This window comes from Cryptomeria japonica, chromosome 1, assembly GCF_030272615.1.
Source record: "Cryptomeria japonica chromosome 1, Sugi_1.0, whole genome shotgun sequence".
In the NCBI taxonomy this organism is placed as follows: Eukaryota; Viridiplantae; Streptophyta; class Pinopsida; order Cupressales; family Cupressaceae; genus Cryptomeria; species Cryptomeria japonica.
Window position 1 is genome coordinate 59,775,409 of NC_081405.1, and position 18,556 is coordinate 59,793,964.

General features: G+C 36.5%; 1 protein-coding gene across 3 annotated transcripts; it reads left to right on the forward strand.

The window, feature by feature from the left end:
• Window positions 1-763: 763 nt before the first annotated feature.
• Window positions 764-13,810, forward strand: LOC131063220 (N-(5'-phosphoribosyl)anthranilate isomerase 1, chloroplastic). 3 transcript variants are annotated; one of them, XM_057997012.2, is made up of 4 exons: window positions 764-976; window positions 1,712-2,079; window positions 12,984-13,150; window positions 13,269-13,810. In XM_057997012.2, the coding sequence occupies exons 1-4, from the start codon at window positions 880-882 to the stop codon at window positions 13,351-13,353; spliced, it is 717 nt and encodes a 238-aa protein (XP_057852995.1). In that variant the 5' UTR covers window positions 764-879; the 3' UTR covers window positions 13,354-13,810. The 3 variants fall into 3 exon arrangements, with proteins under 3 accessions (XP_057852995.1, XP_057852996.1, XP_057852994.1); XM_057997013.2 differs by having other exon boundaries at window positions 765-976; window positions 13,272-13,810; XM_057997011.2 differs by having other exon boundaries at window positions 767-976; window positions 13,286-13,810.
• The last annotated feature ends 4,746 nt before the right edge of the window (window positions 13,811-18,556 follow it).

Consider the following 18,556-nt stretch of genomic DNA (forward strand, 5'->3'; position numbering starts at 1 on the left):
AAGCCAAGTTACACATAATTTTGAAAACTAATATTGCACATGCCCTAGCCATGGCAAGATTTTAAAGAAATTTGATCAAATAAACACATTTCTTGGTGCATTCGTGTTTGAAAAAGGCAAAATTGTTACCCAGATCTCCAAACGATGTTGTTAGCCCGTGCTGCTTCGCTGGATTATTTGCCTTAGCAGGAACAATTTCTTCACAAACCCTAACATGACAATATGTTTCAGCATGGCCTCCATTAACAGTACGGAGCAAAACGAACAAAACAAATTAAAAACAACAACAAAACAAAAAAGTCAAGTTCTGTCAGCTCACCTGCAGCAAATGCGAATGCTCTTTTCATAGCATTTTCAAGCCAAGAAAATATAGCAGACCAACCAACGAAACCCAAATGCAGATAGCAAAAAGCCTTTGAAAACTTTATTTGTAGAGTTATCAATGTTCAAGGCAAGTCTAGATGTTTACCATGTACACAATCATAAATGTTCAACTCAAATGAATTGTTAACAAATAAGGAGTACTATTTACATCCCGTTGTGCCTTCAAATTTGCAACTTGTGAAATATCATTCCAACTGGCAATTATAAATGTGTTCAATCAAATAAATGTCATTGCCAAGCAAGTGGCCACTTTCCGAACTATACGCCATTTTTTTTTTCCGATTCCTTTCCAGATGCGACACTTTCCCAACAAAAAAAACCTCATACTAAAAGCCTATCGGCGTAATTATTTAAGCTGTCATATATGATCTAAAAGTTATAAAACGGCCGACCGTCAAATTCCCAGCCTGGATGACTGTATACACAATATACAAATATACACATTGTATATCTGGCTATTAGAAATCTGGATAGTTGGCATATTTGGACGCAGCAATGCAAATTCTGAAAGGGAAAACTTCAGCAGGGCCTTCGGTGGTCACATGGAGATGCAAAAAAATCTCTACAGTGAGACCTTTAGCTTATGCTGCAAGTACGTACTGTAACACCATGAATTGGCCACTTTTTTCATTTACTCATTTAGAGTTTAATGGTCTTCAATTCTCTCTGATGTAGTAATAAAATCGAATGGGTCTAGTAGAACCTTTTTTTCTGCTTCTCGCTATTGCTGAATCTCTGAATTTCGTGCGCTTGTTTTATTCACCAGATACTAGTATCCATATGAAATAAATTTAGTTTATGGGACTGGAAATCCTTTCACGAAATGCATACATTGTGAGAAACGTTGCAGGACATACAAACCCTTAGAAACAAAATCTGGAAGAAAATAACCTTAGCAACTATGGCTGATGAAAATAGATGCAATTTATTGAAAGGAAAGCAAAATTTGGAAACACTAAATATTGCAACAGTATGAATTTTCAGACTTAAAAAAAACCTGGGTTAAGGGAATTAGAGTAGAAACCTAGTTATAGTCTCCAGGAAACTTGTAGTTTAAGACTAGTGCCTCGCCTACTGTGCCCGTGCCACATCACCTGGTGATTGTGTTTGAATCTTCTACCGTCGTAGCCCTATTAATATAATCTATACCTTATCTCAAAATGATGTCCCCGTCCATGTATCCTACGTATTGTGATGAGCGTGAGTTCAATGTTTTCTCTGACATTATTTTACCCCGGTCTTATATAATGCAGATTGTTAGAGCTTATGGCTCAATTGGATAATTTTACAGCCGTCCTTAATGATTTAAATGATTTGTAATATTCAGACTTTTGCTGCAAGAAGCCAAAAGAAGCGAAGGATATGATTTTTATGAGGTTGCATGCTGATAGAGATCATTCAAAAGGCAGGATTCAATCAGTAGACCCGGTGATAGATTCACGTGTATCAGTACCCTTCGTGAAGATGTGTGGGATTACCTCTGTACATGATGCGGTTCTTGCTGCAGAAGCAGGTGCTAAGTTCATCGGTATGATTTTATGGCCCAAGTCAAAAAGATCAGTGTCACTACATGTTGCAAAGGAAATCTCAAAGGCTGTGAGGGATCACGGGGCAGAGCCTGTGGGTGTTTTTGTTGATGAGGATGCTAATGAGATTGAACGAGCATATGATGCGACAAACATTGCCTTTGCACAGGTGATGCACTTAACTTGATAGTCATGTTATTGATTTATGCAATTGAAGTTCTTATCAAGAAATACATTGCTTATTAGTAATTTACATGCATTGGAAAGTACAAACTGAAATCGGAGCAGTCACCATAGTGATTCACACAGGCACGCTCTATATTATTAATGAAAATAAAAGAAATATATACAACACAAACTGTTAGAACAACTAAACAGTTAGCGCAGAAACGGCAGAGGTGGTTAGACAACTAAACTACCAAACCTAAACTAACAGAACAATCAAACAAACTAAAGATCCCGAAGGATTAGTTAGCATTCCCCCCTTAATCCAAAGGGACATCTGTCATGCCAAGCAGCATTCGGAATTGTTCAAATTTTACACGTCCCAATGCTTTGGTGAAGATATCGGCAATTTGATCTACAGTGGAACAATGTTGTAAATGTAAGGTTTTGACCTCAACATGATGTCGAATCAAATGATATTTGGTGTTGATATGCTTGGTTCGATCACGAAATCGAGGATTCTTGGCCAATTGAATAGCAGAATTATTATCAACAAGTAAAGGCGTTGAAGTTGTTTGTTTCTCCTGCAAATCATCGAGAATTTTCCTGAGCCACACAATTTCTTTTGTGGCTTGAGCTGCTGCTACATATTCGGCTTCAGTTGTAGAGTCAGCAGGAACTGTTTGTTTCTTCGATCTCCAAGTGACAGCGACTGATCCAAGAGTCATCAAATAACCAGAAGTAGATACCCCACGTTCTCTATCGCCATCAAAATCTGAATCAGAATAACCTGTGAGATGGAAGTCTGAAACCTTTGAGTATTTGATGCCAAGAGTCTGAGTTCCTTTTAAATATTTTAGAACTCGTTGAGCTGCAGTCCAATGTCCTTCACATGGTTTATGCATAAATCTGGACAAAATTCCTACTACAAAAGTAATGTCAGGACGAGTAGTGGTGACATAAATCAAACTTCCAACAAGCTGCCTGTACTTGGTTGGATCTTCGAAAGCTGCTCCTTCATTGGAAGAAAGCTTCAAATTTTGCTCCATTGGAGTGGAAACAGAATTACAATCGTGCATTCCAAATCTGCATAATAACTCTCCAATGTATTTCTTCTGAGAAATAAAAATGAACTTAGGATTTTGAATGACTTCAATACCTAAGTAATAATGAAGTAAACCTAGGTCTGTCATATCAAAAACCTTTTTTAGTTCTCTTAATGGATGCTATATAATCATCATTGTTTCTTGTGATGAGCATATCATCAACATAGACAACTAGATATACAACTGATCTACCAACTTTCTTGACAAATAGAGTTGCATCATCTAGATTGACGTGCTTGTAATTTAATTTCAGGAGATGTTCAGTTAATTTTTCATACCAAGCACGTGGTGCTTGCTTCAAACCATATAAAGATTTTATCAATTTACATACCTTTTGCTCTTGACCTTTGATAGAAAAACCTTCGGGCTGCACCATATAGACATCTTCTTTCAAATCTCCATTCAAGAAGGCTGTCTTAACATCCATATGATGTATTTTCCATCCTTTTTGTGCTGCTAAAGAAAATAAAGTTCGAATAGTACTCCACTTTGCTGTAGGAGCAAAAGTTTCTGTGTAGTCTACACCTTCTTTTTGAGCATATCCTTTTGCTACAAGTCTTGCTTTGTGTTTGTCATGTGAGCCATTAGCTTTATATTTGTTCTTATATACCCACTTGCAACCAATAGGCTTGATTCCAATTGGAGGGTCCACCAACCTCCAAGTTCCATTTTTAATGAGAGCATCATACTCTCTTTGCATTGCACTTCTCCACGCATCACTAGTTGTTGCTTCTTGAAATGAAGAAGGTTCATCAATAGTAGCGAAGTTTAATTCACAATCAAATGTAACAAAATCATCATACCGGCTTGGAACTGTTCTAGTCCGCTGTGATCTACGTACGGGTTGCTCCATTGGTTGCTTTGTTATAAGAGACTTTGGATCAGGAGCTGCACAAGGTGATTCTGATTTTTCAGAATTGCTATTACTTTTCAGATTATCACCATTCTCTGGACCTTCCATAGGTTCACTGTTATCATTCAAAACATCTCCATTCTCTGTCACAGATTCTGGAACTTCCAAACATTTACCTAGAAAAGGAATCCCTCCTTCAAGAGAGGGAAGCTCATTATCCCATTCATGATATAATTTTTTAGAGTGAAATCTATCAAGATGAGCAAGCTGTTTGTCAATAGTGAGAGTATCTTTGTCAAATTCAAGAAATATAACATCTCTAGAAACAATAAACTTGCTATTTTCTGCATCATATAGGCGATAAGCTTTAGAAGTATTAGAATATCCCAAAAAAAGGCATTTTCTACTTCTAGCTCCCACTTTATTTCTTAGCTGTGCAGGAACCAAAGCATAACAAGTGGAACCAAAAACTCTAAAATGCTTGACAGTGGGGAGATGACCATGCCACAGTTCATAAGGAGTTTTGTTGTGTAAGGCAATAGAAGGACTCCTATTCTTGATGTAGACAGCACAAAGAACGGCTTCCCCCCAAAACATCAACTTAGCATTCTTAAAAAACATCATAGATCTTACCATATTCAGTATTGTCTTGTTCATGCGTTCCGCCACACCATTCTGTTGGGGATTATAGGGAACAATGGTTTGATGTTTAATACCATTGTCTAGCAGATATTTTTCAAATTCATGACATGTATACTCCCCACCATTATCAGTTCTAAGGGTACCAATATTGAGCTGAGTTTCATTTTTAATCCACAAATGAAAATTTCTGAATGTAGCAAAAGCTTGAGATTTGTCTTTTAGTAAATAAACCCAGCACATCCGTGTATAGTCATCAATAAAGCTCATTAAATATTTATTGCCATTTGCGGATGGAACTGGCATGGGCCCACACAAATCTGAATGAATAAGGCCTAGCTTTCAAGAAGCTCAAAACATAGAATCATGAAAAGGTTGCTTACTATGTTTGCCTAAAACACAAGCATCACATGGGGAAAGCTGTCTTGGAATAGTAGGAAGCCCTTGAACTCCATTCTGTTTCAATAGTCTGAGACTATCATAACTAATATGACCAAATCTAGCATCCCATAACAAGCTGGAAGACAAATTACCACTATGTTGAACCAAATGTGCAGTATGATGAGAAGTAGATGAGGTACCTTTCAACTTTAACAGATTGTCCTCTTCCACTCCGGTCATGATAATAACACGATCAGAAACTCGTTTAATCTCAATGATGGCATCATACATATGTATGGAATGACTTTGTTGTCTAATATGCACAAGGGATATCAAATTTCTCTTAAATTGGGGAAGATAAAGAACATTAGAAAGTATGTAATCTTCCAACCCAGGTAATTTCAGTCTAACAGATCCAATACCTGAAGGCTTCAATTGAGACCTGTCAGCAAAATAAACCACTCCATCTACTTGATCATTGAATGTCTCAAAGGAGTCTTTTCTAAATGTCATATGGCACGTAGCTCCAGTATCTAACAACCAAATGTCATTCCAAGAGGAAAATGAAGTATTGAAAATTTCTTCAATGCCAAGATTACAATGTGCGACAACATAATGTGCAGATTCAAGAGGGTTACCTTTGTCTAGTGGCTGCTCTTTCTTGTCACGAATCTTCTCCCAAGGAGCTCTACAAAGACTAGCAGAATGGCCCATTTTTCCACATCTATAGCACTGCAGAGATTGCTCATCTCTATGTTGGAAGTCTTCATGTTGGTATTGTGGCTGTGAATGTTGTCTGTCACCTTGGTAATTTCTACCCCCCCTTCCTCTTGACTGTCTTCTGCCTCGACCTCTACTACTAGTGTCATGTCTTGTAGATTCATCTTTGGATGGCTGCCCCTGCTGTGCAAGACACAAAGTCTTAGCATTGGGAAGTGACTCCTTCTTCCCAAAGGCTTTTTCTCTCTCAGCAATTTTCTCCACAAGTTTATCAAATGTTATGTCTTTCATTTTTTCACTAGCTTGAAGGGATTCAAGATAGTGTGAATATGTAGGATAAAGGGCTTTAATAAAAGCAGTGAGCTGGAGATCAACTTTTACACCCGTGGCTTCAATATCATGAAAAAGAGCTCTGATTTCAGAGGCTAACTTCATAGGATCATTATCCTTCATCTCTAGATGGAATAACTTCATTAACAATTGAATAATTTCAAGCTCTGAATGAGAATCATAAAGATCTTTAAGTTTCTTTAAAGCTGTGAAAGCCGTTCTACAAGAATTTATATGCCTACTTACCTCTTCGCTGACAGAGGCAGCAATCAGAGCATAAGCCTTTTTGTCTTTACTCTTCTAGATTGCTTGTTCTTTTGCTTCTGTAGGTTGTTCTGGCTCTTTGCTGTCATCTTTGCTTTCACAGACATCATCCCACAAATCATTAAAAATCAGAGTGTTCTTAACTTTCCGAAACCATTTTTGATAATTCTCTTTACCAGAAAGAACTATTCCAACGATTGAAATTAAAGAATGCATTGGAATTTTTTTATTTTTATTTTTTTTGTTGCAGTCTAAACTCTGTTTTCTATTCTATGCTTGAAGCAAATTATTAAATCTATTTACTTCATAATAAAAAACTAAAACTGCAGAATATAATTATAGACTTATACTCATCTATTACGGTTGCTCTGATACCACTGAAATCAGAGCAGTCACCATAGTGATTCACACAGGGACGCACTATATTATTAATGAAAATAAAAGAAATATATACAACACAAACTGTTAGAACAACTAAACAGTTAGGGCAGAAATGGCAGAGCTGGTTAGAAAACTAAACTACCAAACCTAAACTAACAGAAAAATCAAACAAACTAAAGATCCCGAAGGATCTGTTAGCACAAACACATTCTGAATTTATACATCCAGCATCTGCAACACAGATTCCTTGGCCATAAGAACTCGGCAAACACAGTTTGGAAATAGTACCGAACTCCAACAGAAAACTGCATTCACAGTATGCCGTGTGCACACACAAAAGAAAAACTGATCGAATCTCATTTGCTATCCTGCTACAAGACTCCCGAGGTTAGAATTGAAGTCACAGCGACAGTTTCTGTTGGTACTTAGCATATATAGAAGCATACTTGTGCCCTGTTACATGAAAAGTTTATAATCATGGCACCACAAGAGAGTAGTAACATGACACCTTATGACATCAAACACATTAATGCATTGTTTCACCCTGTTTGCCTGCCTAATTTTACATTCAAGGTCCTAGAGCTTGTTGGAAGAGATTCTGGGGAGGCTTGGCATAGGATATCTCTTGGGTCTGCACATTATTATTTGATGTTGCTCCTAGATTTTGATATACATCGAATTAGAGAAGCATGGGTGGAAAACGAGGAAGACTTAAAACGTGTTCCAAGTGCCTGATTAAATATTTAATGAGCCCTTATGTTTGACTTCATTTGAGTGAGAAGTTATTTGACACTAGAAATATGTTGAAGAGCTTAATGGGCATTGCTGTGATGGAAACGTAGCTGTGTTATTTGTGAGCTTGAATGCAGTTCAGCTTATGCGACAAAAGCATCTGGGGCAATATCTGTGTTGAGTTCTGATCTGGGAAAAATTTTGGCTAGGTTTGGGTGTGTTTTTCTTACCATGTCTTCCTTGGGTTCTGTGGCTACATATTTGCGCTGGGTTTCAATTTATCTTTGCTGTCTTGGCCAAGCATTGCAGTGTTAATGTTCAAGTATAGGTTGTCCCGTAGTGTTTATTTCTTCTAAGTTGCCATCATAAAATCATGTTTATCATTTGCCGAATTCTCTGTTCACCCAATAATGTTTACTGGTCAAATGTCTAGGCACCATGACTTTGCCTCAGATGGGGTTTTTGAGAACAGTTTTGTAACCCTATTGCTGGAAAAAATTGTAGGCCTGGAAAAGGCCAGCTTAACTACCTAGGTGAAAAACTTTATTAATTCATTGCAGATGTAGGCTCCAAGGTCATTGGATAACACTTGGGGAGATTGGTTCTTTCACGATGGATACACAACTATCAGGGTGTATGGAGCCAACATTCCTCCGTATAGTTTACCTTGAGCATTGCCACCTAGAATTACTTTTGTGGAAACAATAAGGTAGATGTATTCAACAAATCAGACCCATTTCAAGGATGCCAATAAGGTCAGGTTCTTGCCTGCTGCTGCCGAGTTCAGTGATTTCAGATTTCAATGTAGGGAGGCCTATGGTGAACCTTTCAAGTTTATTGTGAATTATCTATGAAACTGTATTCTTGGAGACCTTATGATCCAGAGGGTTCGATTGATCAGAGGAGAAGGTCCTATGGGAGGCCAAGGGTACAACACGAGTATGATGAACCTAAGTACCTAACAAGAAGCTGCATGGATAAAAAAGAGACGGCCCAAAGAAGGGAAACATGGTTGAAGATGTGGCTAGTAGAGATTAAAAGGCAAAAATTTAATCCCAAGTATTCAGGGTGTTGATTCCGATCAAAATAAGATTGAAAGTATGAAGAAGAATTTTATGTACAATGCACACATTCATGCCATCACGCCTTAGGAATTTAAAAAAAAAGATGGCGATCAAAATAAGATTGAAAGTATGAAGAAGAATTTTATGTACAATGCACACATTCATGCCATCACGCCTTAGGAATTTAAAAAAAAAGATGGTTGGCAAGCAAGAAATAGTGAAGGTTAATATGATATTGGGATAATAATGAGTGCACCTGTCCAAATTGGTGGAGAGGTGGGACCATCAAGCCTTGTAGTATCTGTAGAATCAATTGCCCAAGGGATACCTCTGGTGAATGTTCCACAAGTATTAGAAAGTTATCCTATGATCTATCACCTTTTTGATTTGTAGTGAAAGTGAAATGTTTGGTAGAGTGTAGGACCACCAACACAAGAGTATGTTTTATTGAGTCTCCCAACATTTTGATAAGCAAGAATTGATCTCTTTTGAGCTGGAGTTCGCTTTGGCAAACCCTCCAAACATGGAAATTTCAAAATACTGACTAATATCAGGAAAAAGGTGTGGCAATAATTCCTCGTAAAATATTAGTTTGTGAAAAACAATGAATTCAGAAAGTTAGCTTGGTTTTAAAAATACAAGGAGCATTAGGCTTTGCTTGCTGAATAAAGGAATGAGGTCAGTGCCTCAGAGGAGTAAGACACAGCAGCAAGTGGTTTATCCATTTGGCTTCTAAAATTGACATAGACAATATTACTCCAGAAGGAGGAAGGGTTTTCCTTAAAGCCAGTGGGTGCTTGTTGCTTCCAAGATGGGATATTGCCTAAGCCATGGTGCTAGACATGATGATGAGAAAAAAGGGCACAAATGCTTACTTTAAGGATCAGGTGGAAGCACCAAAGTTTCTCTGTGTTTCTGCCTTTGATCTTGACATGAAGAACTTATATGATTTTTATCAGGATCCATGTAGTAATTTGTTTGATACATTGAAAAAACACCACCTAAATGTAAATGAAGACTTAAACCATGTTGGTGGCATGCCACTAGTAGAATACACTCCCTAAAGGTTCAGTGGGAAACTCATGGTTAAAAGGGAGGGAGATGTAAAAACAGTTGAAGCTGCACAAATGGCAGTGTGTACTGCCCAATTCAGCCAGGTGACAACTAAAACTTTGAGGGAGGATCCCCTGAAATTATAAGAAAACAGGAAGCTAAAGTATGAGTTACTTAATCTTAGGGTAGCACGTGAAGAACTGAAGCAACAGTTACAAGCTTCTGTACAAGTGGCTCTTCCTCCTTCAATACCTATGTTCAGATTGGAGCAGCAGCTTTTGAGGGAGAAGAAACAATGAAGAGGAAGATGGAAGAAGTAGAAGCCTTGCTTGATGAAGCCAAGCGGGAGAGGAATGAGGGAGACACAAGTGATAGATTTAAGTGTCTCGCTTTTGATTGTTAAGTTTGGGGCAAATATTGTAACAAGAAAATAACCACCATACTTGAAATGTACTTAAAAAAGACAAGTTTTAATCATCAAGAGGGGCAAGCCTTGTGTTCTTGCTATAAATTAAGGTTATTGTCTTGAGTTTATCATCTTTTGCTCGTATATGCTTTTTGGTCTCATTGTGTCCAAGAAGGTTCTTAGGCACCAAATTTGCAAGTCTTGTTTTGGAGTCTGCTTTGATAGAGTTTGTAAGGTCTATATTTTGAACTTCAAGCAGAACTGAGAAAACAAATGCCGAAAGGACCTCAAAGCATATACAGCAAAAAACATCAACATCTACAACTTTCTCATTAGCCATAAATTCTAAGGTAGAATGGAACTCTTTCAGAGAAAGGGGTTCTCATACAAACTATGTCAAGGCTGTGAGCATACTAGGGATGATGTCCAGGCATATCTGAATGGAAACTTCCCTCTTTGGCGAGAACCACTTGGGCATGAAAGGACATTTTATGGTGGGAGAAAATTCTTCAAATGTGTTGAGAAAAGATGTGAGCTTCTTTGGGCAGTTTTTGATGGCCTTAATGAATTTGAATCATCCTTAATGTGTAATACTCCAAAAATTTTCTTTGATGGGCAGTCTCCTGCTTTGAGACTATGCAACTGATGACCCATTTTGCTGCTCAGTACTCTTCAATATTAATGAGCTGCTGCAGCTTCATTGCTTATCTTTAGAGCTTAGCATTAGAGATGTATGTCTGAAGCTGATCAACAACTTAGGATGTTCCTTGAAGATAGTTCTGTTGGCTTTTCAATGCTTCTGAGGAAAGATGCATTGCAAGAAATAGCTTCATTGAACCAATCAATTGATCCATCAGTGGCGATGAGCTTTGGAATGAGATAGCATATGAACTCAGTGCTATTGCCACATAGACTATGCAAATCAGATACTCTAAGACAAAATTGAGCCCAAGGAACTCTTGACAATTCCAAACCCTGAGAAAAGTTAATTAGCTGATGGTTGGAGAGCACAGCTGCTGACAGAACTTGCACCAGGTACAAATGAATATTATCAAAAGAGAAAAAACTCTGAGAAGAGAACAATCAAGGTGCTTGAGAATTCTACAAGGAACGATTCAATGAACAAAGGGAACATGTTGGAGGCTTTAAATCTCCGGTAAACTTTGTGGGTTGGAAGGTCTATTTGAATTTGAATTCTAATCTGAGCCTCATATTGTCTAGACATTAGCAAAGAGAACGAGATCTTGCTTGCCTGTTGGTTATTCTACCACATTAAATTCCCTGCCAAATGGTCAAAGATTCAAATGGCTTCCAAAAAAGTTCTTTATCAAGTCAATGCTAGAGGGAGGCTTGTTAATAGGGTCATTGGATGTGTTTAAATTGGCATACATTAGCATTTTGTCACTTGGCAAAGACAAAATCCATGTAATTTGCCATATTACATCTCTAATCAACAACATCAGAAGCATTACGATTGGAGCGTGTAGTGCAACATTTTCATCTAAGTAAATTAGGTTGACATAACATGTGTCCAATGTACACGATTAAGGTAATTATTATAACAAATCTCCCATGGGACACTGCAGCACTAGTTAATCTGGGCAATCCCTGCAATCCATAGTCAATGCTACAGGAGGGCTAACCAAACACGATATAAACATGATATTTTGCTGTCATTACATTCTTTACAGCACAATAAAATTGTGGCACTGAAAATTATAATTTAATCGTTAAAGTATAACAGGAATGTAAATTCTAGCCATGGTCTGGGCATAATATTTATACTGCATTGAACTAAAGCCAACAAAGTAAAAGATAAAGAGAAACAGTAATCATCCATTTACTGAAATGCGTTGAATAAAGGAACAACAGTTCACTCTAAGAAATCGTCCTCAAATCTATTCTTATCAATTCAATAAATCACTTCATACTGAAACAAGGAATAGGGCTGCTCCTTTTCAATATTAACTATGAAATGAAAATGGAGGGAAAACCCATTTGTTATTGTAAGAGTTCGATATTTGGTAAAGGGCAACAATATTTAGCTGTAGAAAGCTAGAAACATGTATGAACTAGAAGGCTTTTTTTTTCATAGAAAGAAACCAACAGAAAGAGATGCTATCATGCCACCTGTTATAATAGGACTTTCAGCCATAAAGTGGTTTCCGTCCTTTGTAAAACAAATCACCACCCTTGTAAGCACCTGAAAATTAGGTCATTGTTCTTATTCCCTAAGTTATGTTTTGTAAACCAACCATTTTGATCTCTCACAGCCAAGAATGTAAAAATGTAAAAGTTGTTTTTCTTTTCAATCTGTTCTTAAGTAGTACAAGGCTACCCTTTTTAGCAGAACCTGCCTTAATAAGATATCCACTGACTAAAGGAGATTCATCATCCAAATATGATGATTGTTGATGAGGATTCGAAGGCACTTGTAATTATACAATTCATCTTTGTGATTCATTATCATAAGTCAGCCTAGATTTTATGTACTTAGCCATTTTCCAAAACTGTTATTTTGATGAATGGGTCATCTATAGGTTCATTGTAGTTGAGTGGCTGGAGGCAAGGATACTTTCTCTAATGTACTAATTACTGATTTAGTGATTTCTCTCTCCAATCGAGCTTACATAGTTAAGTTATATATTAGTCATAATATTTGCAATTTTGCATAATACATGAAGGATGTACCATTTAATAACCCAATCAGTCATAGTTAGCCTTCAAATTGTATTGTTCAATAACAATCCCGTGGGATTCCTGTATGATTATGCTTTCTGATTATCATATTGTTGTGTTTTCTGTGAGGCATTTAATTTTTCAAATTATTTAAAATCAATACCTAAATTTTGGATCAAACCAAAGTGTATAACTTTCTGAAGGCTGCCAAAATGGCAAATGTTGAGCATAAAAATATAAGAGAACCGTTTTTATTGTGAGATGTAGCTGTTCAATCACATAAAATCGGGTGATTTGCAGCTTCATGGAAATGGTGCACGGCGTGCCCTTTCAAGTTTGGTGCAACATCGCAACATTATATATGTCTTGCATGTGGATAAAAGTGGAGTGCTTCTGACAAAAAACCCTAAAGAAGAATGTTCAGCTTTGGTTGATTGGATTTTGATTGACAGCTTGAGTGGTGGAAGGTGAGTGTGTCCAGATATTTTAGGATTTAATGCTATGTATCACCTTGCATGGATAGATATTTTCTTGTTAGGTTCATTTGCATGACTTATAATATTCTCAGCTAACATAATTGCTTAGTAGTTTCTTTGTTTCAGTGGTCAAAAGTTTGATTGGGAGAATGTACAAGTTCCAACTGATTCTAGTAAAAATGGATGGTTGCTAGCTGGTGGCATTAACCCTGAAAATGTTAGTGAAGCAATATCAATTCTCAGACCAGATGCAGTGGATGTATCTAGTGGGATTTGTGGCCCTGATGGTATCCAAAAGGATGCTGCTCGTATGCTTTCGTTTATGCATGCAGTGAGGCAAAGCAAATGAAACAGTTTGATCCGTGCCACTGAATGATTATATGAGAATTTGATGCACTGATTCTCAATTTCAACAGACAGCTTTATATAGGCAGTACACACGATTATATTTACGAGTCAGATATAAGATTTTTGTAGTCTCCAGAGTTCTCACTCAGTGTTCTCTCAATTTACAGATGCAAATCTCTCTCATGATTTTATATCCTTCAGCCATTTAGTATGTTTGGCACGGCTACAAAAAACATCCAGCAAAACAAATTTAGCAATCTTTAAGGGGGCGAAATGTTCTCTAAATAGAATCCTTTGAGTAAATCTGAAAAAATAAGATAAAGACATGCAAAATCAATAAAATTTTCTAGAAGGAATAAATTATATAGATGCATAGAAAAGCATAAAAATCTAAAACGTGCTTTTCAATTATAAGATTGCATTTTTTTTTAAAAATGCTTCCAAAAATTTTTAATTGATCATTTTTAGGAAAAAGAGCTTGCTTGTAATCTTAGCTTGTAATTTGCCTCAAAATCTAATCCTTGTTTAAAATATTGATATCAGTTATTTGGTAAGATTAAGATTAAAGTAAGTTCTATAGTTGATCTAGAACGAAGATCAGATGGGAAAAAGTAAATTACAGGGAAAGGGTAGTCAGTTGGGATAAATGGTAGCTCTCTTGGGCTTCTGTGGCAGTTCAACAGGGAGGCTTCTTTAATACATAATCACCTCGACCAAGTCATCCTAAATTAGTAGATAAACAGACAGGCACATCTGTAAAAGTGAAACATATACATGCATACAATCAAAATGATAAAAACTCCTGCTTATTAGTTGAATTTTTCCTTATATATGTATCGAAACTTTAATAAGAATGGTGCCAAAATTGAAGAATTTAGAAGGGAAACAATTTAGTTTGATTGTAAAATGGGCACAATTTATGCCAAACCGAGTGAAAATTCTTCCGCAAATCCATGGTGATTATTCTTGTTAAGAAATAGATAGGAAGCTTGCCAAGAATGGTCAAACCCCTATGGTTGTTCTTCAACCTCCATAGATAGCCAATATGCTGAAAATGAAAAATAGTGTGGTGCTCCTATTTAAGTGTCTAGGAATTAAGAGTAATGAGAAATGCCAGTAAAGTGAACTATAATGAAAAAAAATAAGAGTGCCGATGATGAAGTGAGATCCTAGATTTTAAAGTTTAGATCAACTAGGATTGTACAATAGTAAAATGGAAAAGACAAAAAAATATAGAGCAAAACCACAATACAAATTACATCCCAAGCTTAACGAGGACAATGGAGGAAAAAATACTATTGTAGAATACTATAAACTTCAGAAAAGTTTAATAGAGTGCTAATTTTGGTACAATGTTCAATATGTTGGTAACAATAGTATAGAATGCCAAAATAGTAAGAATGCCAAAAGAGTGAAGAGTTGCAAGAGAGAAAATGAAGAAGAGTGAAAGAGAGAACAAGATAAATTCAAAATAGAAAGAATAGAGGGAGAAATGAGAGTTGAGTAGCTATTTAAGTTAGCTCTAGAGTAGTTACTTTAGAGATTGGGAAGGTGACAAGAAAATGAATGCTAAAAAATAACTACAAAACTATTACATGATATTGGCATGTTGCAGTTGTTTTTGAGCCGTGTTAGTGTTATGAAAATTCTAGCTCAAAAAAGTCAAAACATTATGAAATAATAATATTAGCTTTAGAAAAAGTGACTATGGAAAGTTAAGCCCTTGGCACCATGGGAGGATAAAGATTAAGGCAAGGGTTGAAATGACCTATAAACACATTAAGGGAGATGGACACCAAAGTGAGTTTTAAACATAATGTCAAATTGTAAAGGGTTACAATTTTTGTCATATTTTGCCCTCACGTAGACTAGCAAGTTGCATTACTAGGTGGTTCATATGCTACAAACACTATAGTGAGTGTAGTAACAATGTTGTGCGCAAACGCACAATCCTCTAAAAATAATTGCATGAATGTGTTGAACACACCTGGATGCTGAGAAGGAGGGGGAGGGGGGCGAACCAACATTAATCAAAATTTAAACATTCATTAACCAATTAAACATTAAATTAGATATGCTGAATGAAAGAACAAAAACAAAGCATGCACCACACAAGAACACCAAGATTTTTGTGTGGAAAACCTAATGAGGGGAAAACCACGATGAGAGTTAACTCACTATATGAAATAGATATTACAATATTTGTTTTTTTTTGTGTGGAAAACCTAATGAGGGGAAAACCACGATGAGAGTTAACTCACTATATGAAATAGATATTACAATATTTGTTTTAGGGCCCACTGCCCAAGGAAGCTCATTGCTCTTGAAAAGGACTTGTAGAGAAAGATACAATGAAACAGGAACCTACCGAAGAGACCCACTATCTAGTTGCAGGATACATGAAAATTGAACATGAATTGCTATAGAAGAAGCATTTAACATATGTTGGTGTTACAGTCCTCTTTGTAGCACAATTACCCCATTAAATTGACTTTACACACTTCATACGCAATTGATTCATCACCAACTCATTCCATACCACTTGCTTCATAAACAATTTATCCTTCTATAAATACCCTCTACATCACTAAAACATTAATTAGATTAGCTCCAAAGAAGACCTTACAAATGAAACGTGTGGTACAATAAGGTCAACTTCAACCAAATGTAACCTACACAAAATTAGGTTCAGATCAACCAAAGACATAGCAAAACTCCAAACACATCCCAACACATCCTTCAAAGCAAATAAGATAGGTCAGGATCAACCGCAAATGAAGAAACTCAATTTGTCAACCCAATTAGCATCAACACCACCAAAACTACTAATTGTTCATCTTCAACCCATCGAGGAGAAACCAAAATCGTCATGTGGAACAAAATAAAAGCAATGTGGACCATCTACAACTTTTCTTCAATCATCTCTTGAAGTAATTGATCATCAAATTTTGGCGCAAGTGAAAAACCCATTGAATTAATAGAAATAGGGCAATCTGGACATACTGTGAGAGTACAACATTTGAGAAATCGCAATACAAAGCATTCTAGTAAACCTTAGACATGAATTTGATATACTGTTATTTGGAGAACAAACACTTATAACTCTTACTGCAAAAATGTTTGTGACTTGAAATCCAGGAAATAGACTCCTTACACACTACTAAATTGAACCCCTGAATCGCATAACTAGATCATGCAATGTGGTAGAATGCGGACCAAAATATCGACTTATATACTTAGGATAATACATTGTCAATGCCCTAGACAAATTTCCTTAGCCAAACAAGTAAAACCAAAAGCATTGTTGATCTTGATTTGACTGCTCGAAACATAGAGAAATCAATCAAAGTGATTGCATTCCTCACCTAAAGCATCAACAAACTAAACCAAGAACATACCAATCATTTGGACTATCATATTGCCATGGACACATTTGATGATCTTTTGGACTATCTTCAATCATGTTAATCACATATTAAACCACCTCTTTCAAATATCTTTATAAAACATACTAAAACTAGACATTTCTCAGCCTCTTCAACGTTTGTTAATGACCTCAAGTTGACATCAATGACAACACATATTGCCAACAAAATGTATAGATTATATTTTGATGCAGAGGGATCAATCACATCACAAACAACTCAAAACCATTCTTCAAAAGGTGCTCACAAGTTTACAAAGAAAAATCAACTCATCAACTCCTTCATTTGGCTTCTTGATCCTAGTCGGTTCACCCAAAAATTGGTACAAACTCACCAAATGGTTTGAAAACCGTGGGGCAGTATTCTAAAAAGGATTAAGGCATCATGACCACCCATTTCATGCACTGGTTCACTTCCCATAACCTCTCCCTAGATGAGTTGCTTCACAAAGGATCTATTTCCTATTAGCCCTATTCAGAGGGTTTTTAGGCCTTAACTCACAAACTTCCCAAATGACTTCACAAATCAAATAGAGATTCAAACACCCATTATCAAGTTACATAATATACCCCAAAACCACCGGTGGTTGCTTTGGAACATGTGCATAAAAAATGGCCTCCTACGCTGTCCTAATTAGGCTTATTAGGCCTCTTTTACAAAGAGACTATCAACAAAACCCTTTCTAATCTACAAGACATTACTCAAAAATTCACAATGGGTCTCAAATAGGTCAAATCCACAAGTTCTAAGGCAAGATACTGTCCCTTAGTCGCGAGTTTACAAAACCCTTGTTTTTAAGCTAATCCGAAGAGGGTTTCTTAGAGATCCCACTTCCACACTTTCCCACACTTCCCAACTATTCAAACTCCTTTGAATATGTCTGCACATGCTTTTATAACACTCACATTACCCTTCCCAACCGATGTTCATCCATTTCCCACTTCATACCTCTCATTTTCACTTGAGAATGTGTCTCAGTCCACCTAGGGCATCATCACAGAGCCATAAAAAGAACTCAAAAATCCCTATAGGTCATTGAAACACAAAATGTACAATATAATAGGCCATTCCATCAAGTTACAGTGCCATAGAGTGGGTGGAATGGCCAAAACAAAAATTTACTCTTATAAGGCCTGTTGTTGCCTGTGTACAAACAGTTTTCACAAAAATTGCTACAACTTACACTAAACTTGACAAGAACACATTAAATCGGAGCCAAATGAAAGCTAATTTACCCCTCTTTCATATGAGTCAAGTCTTGAGCCTTAAATCTTACGTACCAATTCAAAATAAACGCTGCAACAAGACTGTTATTGTAAAAATCTGGAAATTGCAGTCAATAAAATGATCGTAACTACTTCAAATATGAATGAAATTTAATGCCACCAAAGACAAATTGAAGGTAGTTCACTACTATAACACATCCAATTGGTTTCCAATCAAAACATGATGAATTTCATATTGAAAAATGAAAGTAATCAGACTGCAACGTCCAGAAATGCATAAGAAATTTCAATTTTATTGAATAAAATCTTCAACTTCAAAGAGACCAACCTTGGATGGTGTGCCAAGGGCCTATTTATGCCCATACAAGTGGGTTACAACATCAAAACCGTTCAAAACT

Coding starts and splice junctions, on each gene's coding strand:
- LOC131063220 (XM_057997011.2), top strand. CDS start 880: ATGCAAATTCTGAAAGGGAAAACTTCAGCAGGGCCTTCGGTGGTCACA. Junction 977..1,711: donor ACCTTTAGCTTATGCTGCAA/GTACGTACTGTA, acceptor TGTAATATTCAG/ACTTTTGCTGCAAGAAGCCA. Junction 2,080..12,983: donor CAAACATTGCCTTTGCACAG/GTGATGCACTTA, acceptor GGTGATTTGCAG/CTTCATGGAAATGGTGCACG.